Source organism: Arvicanthis niloticus, chromosome 6, assembly GCF_011762505.2.
Source record: "Arvicanthis niloticus isolate mArvNil1 chromosome 6, mArvNil1.pat.X, whole genome shotgun sequence".
Taxonomy (NCBI): Eukaryota; Metazoa; Chordata; class Mammalia; order Rodentia; family Muridae; genus Arvicanthis; species Arvicanthis niloticus.
In genome coordinates this window covers 68,189,542-68,202,717 of record NC_047663.1, presented here as the reverse complement: position 1 = coordinate 68,202,717, position 13,176 = coordinate 68,189,542, and the positions used below count along the sequence as shown (strand labels likewise).

The 13,176-nt window shown below is 47.5% G+C and overlaps 1 protein-coding gene across 1 annotated transcript in view; it reads left to right on the top strand.

Annotated features, from left to right (window-relative positions):
* Fstl4 (follistatin like 4) overlaps positions 1 to 13,176 on the top strand; it is a 417,547-nt gene that overhangs the window by 231,474 nt on the left and 172,897 nt on the right. The window contains exon 4 of the mRNA XM_076936861.1: positions 2,644 to 2,889. Coding sequence (XP_076792976.1) covers positions 2,644 to 2,889 — 246 coding nt within the window. The remainder of the gene's footprint in view (positions 1 to 2,643; positions 2,890 to 13,176) is intronic.

Below are 13,176 nucleotides of genomic sequence, written 5' to 3'. Positions count from 1 at the left end.
TATCTAGTGGTAAGGCTTCACTTCCTTGCTCTATCTTGGGAAAGAAACAAAAGCTGATTGTTTCAGCACTGTGTTAGTTTCTTCTAGTAGCTGCCAGCACTTTCCAGAGTGGCCCATTTCCCAACAGCCCAGGAGGATGCTGCTAATCAAACACACTTGGTAGCAAAGCAACCAGAAGCCCTAGGGGTGGGGGGATGGGGTGAGCTTGGAGGAGGTTGGGGGGGGGGGGTTCAGTCCAGAGCTCTCTGCTAAGAGCCTGCTCTCTGCACCCCTCCCTTCCACAGAAAAGCTGCTGGGGTAGGAGGGTGGCTTTGGGGTGGAGGGAGCCTTTGCAGCGATGTGGGGACAGTCAGCCAAGCGGATAAAGGAGATTTTCACACCCTGCTCTGGTTCTGCCCTTTTATGCTGCAGAGATATGTTGACCTTCGAGTTTATTATGATGCAAGAAAAAAAAAAGTCGATATTTCTTAACTTGCCAAGGTTAGGGGAATTTAAATGAGTTATTGAATCAAGTAGTTAATCTTCCCATAACTGATTTTTTTCCCCTTTCAAATCTATGTTGATGAAAAGCAGACTTAACCCAAAACAGGAAAAGAAGGATTCTTGTTTTTTTCCTTAAACATGTTTGTCCTGGGGAGAAGAAGCTGGGCCTGAAGGCTCAATATTGACAGCCAGAACCATCTTGTCTTGCATAACATATGGGAGATGGTTTGGTTGGTCGGTTGGTTGGTTGGTCGATTGGTCGATTGGTCGGTTGGTCAGTCAGTCTTGTTTTTTTTGTTTGGTTTTGGTTTTGGCACATGTTATATAGTCCAGGCTAGTCTCAAACTTAGCTAGCCTTGGTTTCTCATCCTCTTGCCTTGACCTCCCAGACATTGAGATTACAATGTGTCCTGCTGTAGCAGCATGGAAGGCCTTTGCATCACAGCACAGCGCAAACATCCCCATAGCTGTAAACGCTGTAGTCACATTGTAATTATTTGAAATGTTGTTTTTTTAAAAAATCCCCAGCATGCCATATGTTATCATTAATGACACGAGGCATCCCATAATTCCCTGGACTCCTACGTTGGAATATTAGTTTCATGTTCTGGGTGGACTGTGATATAAGCCATTCCCCAGCCATCTACCTCTGGGTGTAAGCTCTGGGCACCACTGTCCAAAGATCCTTGTGAGTGTGTGTCAAACACAAGAGATATCCAAGCAGTGTGACAACCGCCAATTCCAGGGTCTCAGGCTTCTACCCACAGATAAAGACCATGCTATAGAGGACTTGTCAGGGGTGGGAGGAGGATGCTGGTGGCCCTGCTGGTGATGTGGTCTCCTCACCCCCTCCTTACCACACTTCCCCTCTAGACTCTGCAGGAGCTTCCCAGAGTAGATGTAGTACTCCTTCATTCTTCTGTTCAGCTCCCTCAATTTCCAGCAACTATACTTTTGCCTGACATTGAACTGAAAAGTAGTTCTTAGATTCCCGGAGCTCCTCCCTGGCCTGGCTGTCTTAGTTTCTTTTAAATTGTTATGATATAAAACACCATGGCCAAAGAGACTCATTGAAGAGTTTGTTGGGGGCTTACAGTTCAGAGGGTAAGTCCATGACCATCATTGCGGAAAGCAGGGTGGCAGGCAGGCAGGCATCGCACAGGAGTAGTAGTAGCTGAGAGCTCACAGATGATCCATAAGCTCAAGACAGAGAGGCAGACCTCATTTGAAATGGCATGAGCCTACCTCCAGTGACACACCTCCTCTAACAAAGCCACACCCCCAATCCTTCCCAAACAGTTCCACCAATTGGGGACCAAGTATTGAAATATATGAGCCTATGGGGCTCATTTAAGCCACCACATTGGCCTTATTTATATCATGGCTTTGTCACATTCCATCTTCAACCAGAATGAGCAGGTCAGAGAGAAGCAGAGTTACATCTTATTCATCTTTGAGACCTCTCAGAGACCTAGTGCACAGCCTGGCTGCAAGTCATCACTTAAGAAAACAATGGGTGTGGTGGCCCATGCATGCGATGCCAGCACTTGGGAGGTGGAGGCAGGAGGATCAGAAGTCTACAGCCAGTCTGGTTTGTATGAGATGCTGTCTCAAAAGAAAGAAAATAAAAGGGAAAGGAATAGGAGGAAAAAAGAAGAAAGTGAAAGACAGAGGAAGGGATGGGAGAAGAAACTGGTTTTATAATGATTTTGATGCAGTTCTAGTCTGTGGAGTGGTCTCAGGGCATAGGAACAGTCCTATGTCTTAGGCACCTCTTAGTGAGCACAGGACTAGGTATTTTCATTTATCCCATTGAGAGCAAGGAAAAGTAAGCCCATGTAATCACAAGTATTCCCTCAAGGGCCCTCCCATGGGTTCAGGGATGCGCCTGTGTTGTGTCTGTGATGTTCAAGGTGAATCTCATAAAAAATATGAGCTCTGCACACCAAGAGAACCCTTTTGATTCCGATAACTACTTCTTGGAGGAACACGGAGTCCGTGTACCCAGAGGCCCCACACCCCACCTTGGGTTACCTCAACCTCACAAGAAGTTAAGGGCTGTGAGCTTCTACTGTTTGTGACCTAAAAGAGCAACATAGATAGACTGCAACTCTGTTCTCCAGCCCTGAGCTAACCCTCTGTGTTTGTGTGCATCCACAGGTCTTCTCAGCCCTGGGCTGTCAGCCTCCTGCGGGAAGAAACTCTGCAGCCACGGGAGCAGGTGCTTGCTCAATAGGACAACAGGACAGCCCTTGTGCCACTGTCTGGAGGTGTGCAGGCCCCGCTACATGCCTGTGTGCGGCTCCGATGGGAGGCTCTACGGGAACCACTGCGAGCTTCGCCGTGCAGCCTGCCTGCTGGGCAAGCGAATTGTCAGTGTACACAGCAAGGACTGCTTCCTCAAAGGTAGGAAGAGGGCCCCTTGCCTCTGCTTCAGAGTCCTATGATGGGTCTTCTGACACTCTTGTGGCCAGTGACAACAGTGCTGGGTGCACAGGTCTTGGATATAGAGGCAATAAAGAGAAGGGTTGGTTCATTAACCCAATAGCAGCAGGGACCTTTCAGTATTAAGTCTGAGTCCTACTCCAGAGATCTCCACCCTTGCCCATCCTGAGAACAGAATCTAGGGAGGCCAAACCGAACCCTTAACAGATACAGAGTCTCCATTAGGCACCAGGTAATAGGATACAACCCAAGTCTCCACACAGCGTGTGTCCTTGCAAAGTGGCAGCAGAGACCACATGTAGCCCTCTGAACAGAGTTACATGAGTCAGGAAATTACACTGTGCATTTAAAATGACCAGATGATGTTAGCAGAGTGGTCCTCAGCCAGTGGGAGAGCATCTCTTTTCAAAGAAGCTCTGAACAAAATCAACAAAGACAGTAGAACACACCTATGGAGACAGAGACCAAAGGACTCGCCATGCATGCGCTGGGGGTTCGGTGGGAAGGAAGGGGCTAGACAATAAGAGCTGCAGGGAGGGATTCTGTTTTATGTATTAATGTTTTCTCAGCACCCAGCACAGTACACCACAAAGATGCTCAGAGGCTCACAGACGCACGTGGCTATAAAGGCTAGAGGCTAGAATGCTGTTCCCTCTGTTGATGTGACCTCAGTGAGTATCGGTGCCATGGCCTGCAGAGATGATTGTAAAGATGGGTAAAAAAGCCATGTGTGCACTAAGTTTCCTATGCTATAGAAACAGGACATGGCAGCTGGACAAACCTAGCTGAACCAGAGGATGCTAAAGGTGAAAGGGCTGCCTCGGATCCAGTGATGTCTGAGATCTGCTTTGGATACAGTAAGGAAGGGAGGACAGAGATGTGTATGTTTGAAGTGCTGGCCACCAAGGGCTTCTGAGCTACTCCACAGTGATGAGCTGGGGGCCTTACAGGATCCTTGTGACATGTATGTATGCCATAGAGTACAAGCCTCGGTTGAGAGGTCACAAGCTAAGTGAAAAACACAGGTTTGTGAGCCTTCATCCCCTCCACCATGAGCCGCCAGCACCCTGGTAACAAAGAGGCTGTTCTGGGATGGCTGTGGTGGCGTGAGCTCTGGGAAGGTGCACTTAAGCCTGTGACACTTTCATCGTAGCGGTCATGACGCTAATGTTGAGGTGCTTCAAAATCATGAGGTGCATTATGCAAATGAGATGACAACAAGCTGAGGACAGATGCCTGGAAGCGCTGCCCGGCTCATGCTCACCGCTTCCCCGGCAGCCGAGCGCACTAAAACACTTGACCAGTTGCTCCAGCTTTATTGGCCATGTTGAATTTTATAGACTGATGTTCCATTCTCTGGTTTCCAATATCCCCCCAAATTGCATCTTTCTGAAGGTTTTTTATTTCCTCATCGGAGTGTGCACAGCCTCCCCTGCCATCGGTTATTCAAACAGCATTTCTCATTTCACACGAGGGGAAGAACAACGGCCACAAAACCTGCCGCAGTGAGGGATGACGAGGGCAGTTTCGAGCTGGGCTTCGTGTTGATTGAATTTATGCACTGAATCTACCTAATGCAGTGTGTCACCAGTTCTGTGAACCAACCTCCCCCCCCCCCATGCAGAGCTGTTCCCCTCCAGATCCCCCTTCAAGTGAGCAATATCTCCATGCATCCCAAAATACCAGGTTACATCCAGGCTCTGGTATATCTCAGCTGTGTAGCCCTGGGTGCCTCTCTGTTCGTCTCTGTCCTCTCCTTCAGCTATAACATGGGCCTAGTGGCCATCACTGCCTGCTCTGGCTATGCAAAGTGAGGGACATAGACAAAGATCATGTGTCATGACACTGTACTGATATGAACAGTCATTGCTTCTTCTCAGCTAATATGGCCACAGGCTTAGAGCACAGAGATGCCCCATCAGAAAGGAGCACACAAGTAGGAACAGAGGCTCTGCCTAGGAGGCCCCTGGGGACCTCTCAGAACCCAAATAGTTTAGTGGCGGATAGAGGCTGCTATAGGAGATTGTATGTACCAAGCCCTGATGCTTTCAGACAGTGACCACCTAGAACCAGGACTTCTTCTCTGCCCCTGAAGTCTGGACTTCTTGGAAAATCCCTTTAACACCAATTGCTAGAGGTGAGCCAGGCATGGCAGGCAGAGGGGCCCAGTCTCCTAGGATTCCTCTAGTACTTCTCAACCTATGAGTCATGACCTCTTGGGCGGGGGGTCAAATGACCTTTTCACAGAAGTCACCTAAGACCATTGGAAAACACAGATATTCATATTAGTATTCTTAACAGTAGCAAAATTACAGTTACGAAGTAGTGTCAAAAATAATTTTGTGGTTGGGGTCACTACAGTATGAGGTCACTACAATATTAAAGGGTCACAGTGCTGGGAAGCTCACCAAGCATCGCTCTAGGATGTGTCCTGGAGGGACTCAGGCACCGGTTAACAGGGACTCGTGGGGTGCTCAGCATATCAGCCCTAAGTAAGGAACTTCCGCCAGAACTTTGGCTTCTGTAGAAAGCTAATGGCAAAGGCTGAACAGGACTGAGGGATGGGGCTGAGGAGAGAGGGGTTGTGAAGGCCGACACTGTCTGCTGTTCCTACTGCACAATGGCAGCAGGCTGTTTAATACCAGCTTGAGAGCCATGGGTGACAATTTGTCATTCATTCCAAATTTCCAAGAAGTTATTAACATGGGAAACTTTAAAACCCTTTTGCCCATGAAAACACAATTTCTAAAATCAACCATTTTCTGTTCTCTGGGAGAACGCATGAGAGAACACTCCACTCTGTATGAGTTTATCTGTCCCCAGAAGCCACCAATACATGGTCTCTCATATGGGGTCCCAGAGTGTGTGGATCAAGGGGAAGAGCTGTGACAGATTACACTGGACCAGGGCACTGTGCCTAGAGCCCCTGTAGGGAAGGCTTCTGCCAAGTGCTGGCTGGGGGACACACAGCCCTTGCCACACAATGAGAGAGAAGAGTCAGAATTCTAAGCACCCTGCTCATAAGAAAACTTGTGCTATCAATCAACCTCAGTTGCTATGGTGACAGAATTTTTTGTGACTGCTAAATAAAATACAGTATCATTTAGGAGTCATTGGTCTGTGTGAGAAATCAGACTAAATCCAAACTCTGGCTGGCTTCTATTCAAGTGTGTAGCTTTGATCACAGGCTTCCTGGGCCAGAAGCTGGGCATCTGTTGTTCAAAGTTAGGAGCAAGGAGAAATCTGGGAAAGACTTTTGGGGGGATGTGCTTTTCCTCAACTCCAAATACCATCAAGGTCATACACCCAGACGCTGGTTGGGACTCCCTGCCTGACTTCAGACAGAGCTTGTGTTTGAAGGCATCTTGTCACAGAGTGTTCCTCTGTCCACACTAGCTTCCACTTTAAAAGGTACTTTCTCTGACTTGGTTTGGAAGTCACACTCTCTCTCCCACCAACTTGCATTCTAAGCAATCCCTCACCAAACTATGGTTGGGTTATACGGCTGACATGATGGCATATTTGGGCGAGTTTCCAAACAAACCATGAAATTATGGAAGCCAAACAGGTGTGTAGAGCCTGTCTTCAGTCTCCTCAGCCTGCAAAGGATTTACAGATGTTCTTTAGATTGCCAGGATCCAGAGACATGCTTCCAGGTTAATGACATCCAAGAAAATAATCTACAGTTACATTTAAAAAAAAAATGAGTAAACCACACACTCACTTGCCTTTTCTATCCTTCAAATATTTATGTTCTAAAAGCATGTGTGCACGTGTGTATGTATGCGTGTGTGCCTGTGTATTTGCATATCTGTGTCTGTGGGTGAGAGGTCTGATGATGTATTCAGATCCTATGGAACTAAAGTGATAGGCACTTGTGATCCTCCAGATGTGGGCACTGAACACTGAGTGCCCATCCTCTGCCCGAGAAGCAAATGTTCTTAACTGTTGTGTCATCTCTCTAGCACCCTAGCTTCTTTTTGTCTTAAGTGTTGGTGGACAGTCATGAGAACTCAACTCCTTGTCCACATGTTAGTAAAGTAAATCTTTCTGCCAGAGAACCTTCTTTCTTTCTCTCTCCCTTTCTTTTCATCTCACTATTATTGTTGTTATATTATTGTTGTTGTTGCTGCTGCTGCTGCTGCTGCTGCCGAGCTACTTGCATCTTGGTGCCTTCAGAAGTTAACTTAGTCTCCACACCTTCCCAGGGCCATTTTTATATTTCTATAAATCTATAAGTCTGTCCTTCCAGGGGAAGTTACTCTCATCCTTGGCTGTGCCAGCCACAAGACACTTTAGTCACCAGGACATGTGAGATCTTGCTGCAGAGCTGTGGCAGAATGGGGCGTGGTTTAACGCTGCCAGAGGAGCAGCTTCTGTAGCTTGAAGGCCTTCTGACAAGGAAAGACTGAGACCCAAGGAAGTAAAGGGAGGCCCAGGCTTTTGGAGCCAAGTGTGTCACTATGCTTCCTTGGACTAGGCCACTGAGGCTGGCCTCATCTGTAAAGTGGGTGTAATAGCAGACCCTCTTTCATACCATGGGGTATTGTGAGAATGAAATAGGCTACGTCTGTCCTGACTAAGCACTTTTCTCTGAGTGGAATTGAGGGCCTCTGGATGGTGGCGATGTTATTGCAGACAGCAAGACACGCTCAAGGAGCAGGTCCAAAAGACTGTAACAATCCATACCCTATTGCATGACCATGAATCTTGATCATCAGCTTGGCTGCATTGAGAGATACCTAGGCCGGGCAGTGGTGGCACACGCCTTTAATCCCAGCACTTGGGAGGCAGAGGCAGGCAGATTTCTGAGTTCAAGGCCAGCCTGGTCCACAGAGTTAGTTCCAGGACAGCCAGGACTACACAGAGAAACCCTGTCTCGAAAAACCAGAGAGAGAGAGAGAGAGAGAGAGAGAGAGAGAGAGAGAGAGAGAGAGAGAGAGAGAGAGAGACCTAGAATATTGGTAAAGTACTTCACTCAGTATGTCTGTGAGGACAGTTTACTGATTGTATCGGGAGATAGACACAGTGGTGCAAGCTCATCACCGAGCCCTGGGCAGGATGAGGGAGAAACATCAAAAAATCAAAGTGAACCTGAGCCACATGGTAGGAGAGAGAGAGAGAGAGAGAGAGAGAGAGAGAGAGAGAGAGAGAGAGACAGACAGACAGACAGACAGACAGACAGACAAATAGACTAGACTCAAACTGTGAGAGTTTAGGTGTTTTGACATTAATGTCTTGATCTGTGAAACAGTGGTATTTCTTGAGGTGTTACAGAAGTTGAAGAGCCAGGTCATGGGGTGTGTTCTTCAGAACTTGCTTTTTCTTATAATCTCTCTCTCGGCTTTCTGGCAAACATGAGGTAAAGAGCCTTCCACACCAAAGACTCTACTACTACCACATCCTACCCAAATGGATGCGGCCACATGACTATGGCCTGAATCCCCTAGAGACACAGCCAAAGTAAACCTTAGTCCTTTTCAATTGTCCTCTTCAGTACTCATGATCAAAGCTCCATAAGAATACAGAGGCTACACTGGGTATGGCCCAAAGGTAAGGAGTAGTGACTCTTCCTTCAAGCTAGAGGAGACAAGATGGGTCCTACCTGTTTCTTTAGGAAGTGACTGGAGTTTGATCTCCTCCAGATGGGTCCTTCTGTGAAGAGAGCTGAGTCTCCAGGTTCTCTAGCTGGTTAGCAAGAAGCAAGAGAAGCTGATACCCAGCAAGAAAGCAATCCCTGGAGTATATGGAAGCGTTTGGAGAAATGTTTGGTAGAACCTGAGAAAGACATTCAACTGTCAGAAGATGTGAAGGAGAGAGAGGCTTCAGAAGCATGCTTGTCAGAGGAGACCCTAGGAGGCAGTTCTTGAAAAGATAGAAGGGGTGCCAGGTAGAAACCATGGGGAAGGTTTTGAGGGGTGCAAAAAGGATCAAGTGTCTAAAATGTGGCTCCCAGGAAGAAGTGGAGTTCAGGAAAGAGCCAGGTAGAGCAGTGTGAACTCAAACTAATGCTGTACGAGGGAAAGGGGGTGACCACTGCAATGAAGGCCAGCCCCATTCCCTAGCATCCATACAGTCTCAGCCTACAGCCTCTCTCACCAGACACCAAGACCTCAAGGATAGATAGGAATCGATGGGCAGTCTAATTCGAGGGATTCCTCCCCACTCTGTAGATCTGTCCAGCATCAATGTACACAACTAGAGACCGGCTGAACTGAAAATTTACCCACACCCCAGCACAAACACGCACCCCACTGCAGCCTCCTTGGGGTGCATTTATCTCACTTGTAGAATCTGCTTCCAGAGTAGGAAAAAAAATGACTTCAAACAAACGTGTGTGTTCTTTGACTATTTCCCCTTGGATTTCAGCAAGCAACGTCTTGGTCTGAGTCCCCTGCAAATGCGCAAGCACACTATCAGTTCAGCACGTGTGGCGTGCTCCACAGAACAGCTGCATTCTGAATGAATTAATTACAACCCAGTAATTAAAAATTGCTAATAAGTTATTGAGCTGAGAAAGTCTCGCACTGCATTGATTTCGTGCACAGAAACAAGCTATGGTCTCTGAGTCTCCCACCTCTGCCATTGTTCCTTGCTGTCTTCAGCACCTCTTCTGCTTGTCTCTGTATCCCACCCTGCTTCTCTCTAACTTCCTCAGTGTGTCAGCCATTGGCAGGCCCACTCTCCAATCCTAGAGTCAAAAGAGAAGGCTTTGCCTCAGAATCCCTTCAGAACCATGCACACTTTCTCCGTCTCTTTCTTCCACGGCCATTGAATTATGTAAGGTCACCTACACAGGGCCATGGAGATGGGTCAGTGCTGAAGAGCTCTTGTTGCACAACCATGGGAACCTGAGTTCAGGTTCTAGCACCAACATAACAGGCTGGGTGTGGTATCAACTTCCCCTGGAACCCCAGAGCTGTCGGGGCCTGAAGATCACTGGATTTTGTTGACAACCAACCTACTCAATAGTGACTTGCCCTAAAGAAGTAAAGTAGAGAGAGGTTTAGGGGGTTACCCAATACACTCCACTGACTTCTCTGCTTGTGTTCACACACATACATATAACACATACACACAGACACACACACACACAGACATACACACACAAAGAAAGAGAGAATGAAAGAGAAAGAGACACAAAGATCATCCACACAGACAAATAGATGGTAGATAGATGATTGGTAGATATGACATAATATATGATATGATTTGATATGGTATTATATGATATGGTATGATATGCTATGGTATATGGTATAGTGTAATATATGATATGAAATGAGATATGATATTTGATTCCTGCAGGACCAGGGATTTCCTGTGTGAACTTCAAGCTAGCTAGCATCCTGGAAGAAGTTCTATGAAGCACCAGATCCCCTCCATGAAAACTTCTTGTTAGTGCCTAGCCCCCTTTCATGTTGAACATCCTTACTAATGTAGGTGTCTGCTTTATTTTTCTCTGCCTACCTCACTGGAGATGGTCTACTAATTTTTTGACTGAATCCACACACTAGCGACTATGCAACATATAGTCCCTTGGACTGACAGAACAGGAACCCCTTAAAAGGCCTCAGCAAAGAATAGATGGGTCCATGAGGAAGAACCTGCTTGAAGGCTGTGTGGGTTCTCTGGGACAGGAGGATGTTGTGCCTTGGATCTGGAAAGCCCCAGATAGGCTCACAGTTTACACCTTTGTGCCCCAGCTCCTTTGAGGACAAAGGCTTAAGGAGGAATTGTTAGAAAATGGGAGTCAACTAGAGGTGGGTCACTAGGGACAGAGCTTGAAGATTATACCCAGCCCTGAATCCTGCCCTGCTCTTGATTCCTGTTCTACCATGATGTGAACAACCCCCATCATACATTCCCATTGCCATGAACTTCATCATGCCTTCCAGTGATGGACTGGACACACACACACACACACACACACACACACACACACACACCATTGATAAGCCAAGACAAATCTTTTCCCCTATAAGTTCATCTTGTAAAATGTTCTGTCCCAGCAAACAGAAAGTTTAGAGGGCCATCAAAACATTGAGGGGAAGAGGAGGAAAGAGAGGAGCAATGAAGGGATAGACAGACAGACAAACAGAAAGACAGACAGACAGACAGACAGACAGACAGACAGACATGGAGCCCCTACTTATAACTATCCCTCCAGGAGGCTACTTGGGGGAAGACTGTGGACAGAGAAGCGGCCTTGGCTGTGGCAGCTCAGGCCTTTCAGAGCTGGAGCTGGTGCCCAGCACCTGTGAGCCTTCAGATGATCACTCCAAGTCAAATGTCAAATTACTAGAGCAAGAAGAAGTTGATTTGGGACTTCCTTGAGGCTCCCCCCTACTGTGCCTTCAATTAAGACCAAGGCCCCTGTGTAGCAGCCACTAAATGGCACTGCATACCCAATCTCTGTGCTTGAGCAGTTTATCTAATTATGTGTGTGACAAACTCAGCAGCTGTCAGACCAGCCACAACTCAAACATGTTGACTCTGTGTGCCCGACCACCCACCGCAGAGCGTGTCTGCTTCCTTGGGCCGCAGGGAAGAACTTCCTCAGTCTCCTATAGATGGGCATCACTTTAGGTCTTCTGCTTAACAGAGACTTGAGCCAGACTCTGTCCCTTGGTGTGGGACAGAAGTTGAGCAAGAAGGCTGATGGCCAGACTGGTCCTGACACCTGGTTCCTTTTGCCCTTACCTCCACACACCAGGGCTGAGATAAGTGTCCGACCCTTCTGCCTACTTTTCAGCCCAGGAAGGCAATGTTTAGGCCATCTTTTCTTCTCTAAGGAGAAAAGAAACACAGAATGTTGCCCAGTAACTGAAATAAATAAGCTCCATGCGGTGACCAGAGGAAGCACAGCAGGGGACAATCAGCAGAGTCCCTGCTGAAGCAAGCTCTGCTATAATAACCACACCACAGTGAATAGCCAAATATGGAGTCTGAAACACTCCCCACCAACCCAGAGCTGAGGAGGTTCCACCCCTGTACCACCTGAGTCAATGGATCTATGGTGCTTCTTTGTCAGGTAAAACACTTGTGCTCAATCCTCTTCCAGATTCCAGGTGCCATGGGAGAACCGGGTCCAGGACAGAGGGTTTCCTGAGGTGTGAAGGGAAGGGGCACTTCCCGGCATCTGCTGGTCTTAGGCATCACCTGTTCTCAGAGCCCTGGCCTCGGCTTTTCTTTGCCTGCTCCATTCTGCTCCGATGCATCCTCTCCACTCACTAATGGAGGCAACTGGAGTGGAAATGGCTTTCAGAAAACCTCCTGCTAAACGAAGGAAGCAAAAATCACTTGATTTGTAGGTAATTAAAACAGCCAGATGCAATGAACTCTGTCCACATCCTTTTGTAAGCAGGCGCATCTGAACCGTGTGTTTCTCTGTGTAGCTAGAAAGGAGGACTCCTCCGGGGTCCTGTCGGTCATCTCTCTTTAGCTGTCTTCCTAGGAGAGCTTGTATTTCCTCTTCTACCTCTTGTGCTTGGTCTACCATCACTTCATTGGTTGGTTGGTTGGTTGGTTGGTTGGTTGGTTGGTTGAGACAGGATTTCTCTGTGTAGCTCTGGCTGTCCTGGAACTCACTCTGTAGACCAGGCTGGCCTTGAACTCAGAAATCTGCCTGCCTCTGCCTCCCAAGTGCTGGGATTAAAGGCGTGCACCACCACTGCCCAGCTTCTACCATCACTTCTTAAGACGGCTAAGATGAGGCCCAAACACCTGGTCCTCAGTGGTCCAGCAGACACTTCTGGGGTGTGGGTCAGTGCCTCCCTCCCTCATCATGCCTTACTGAGCTAGCACTCATGGGCTCACACTATCTCTATCTCCTCCCTCCTTCCCTATCTCCATAACCTTTTCCTTCCTCTCACACATCCATGTTTCCATCTGTCTCTCAGATGTTGCATAGTTTACTCCAATACAGTGAGAAGGTCCATATTTCCTTTGACATACAATAAACCCAAAGTTGTTGAGGGCATTGGAAGATATCTTCAAGTCTATGTAGACCTGCTAATTCCACCTGATAATGTAGTGAAGATCACACAGATCCAGGTTTCTTTGGCTCCCCATAGCTTTTCCAGTGCCATAAGAAACCCTAGAAGCCAAGCTGTGATGGTCTGATGGCAGAAACTTTCCTGATAGGTAGACACGGGTCAAAAAGAAAGGGCCAAGGAAGAGGTATTTTACAAGGTCACAAAAGAAAAAATACTTCTACCAAAGATGTCTCAAAGGAACACAGGGTAG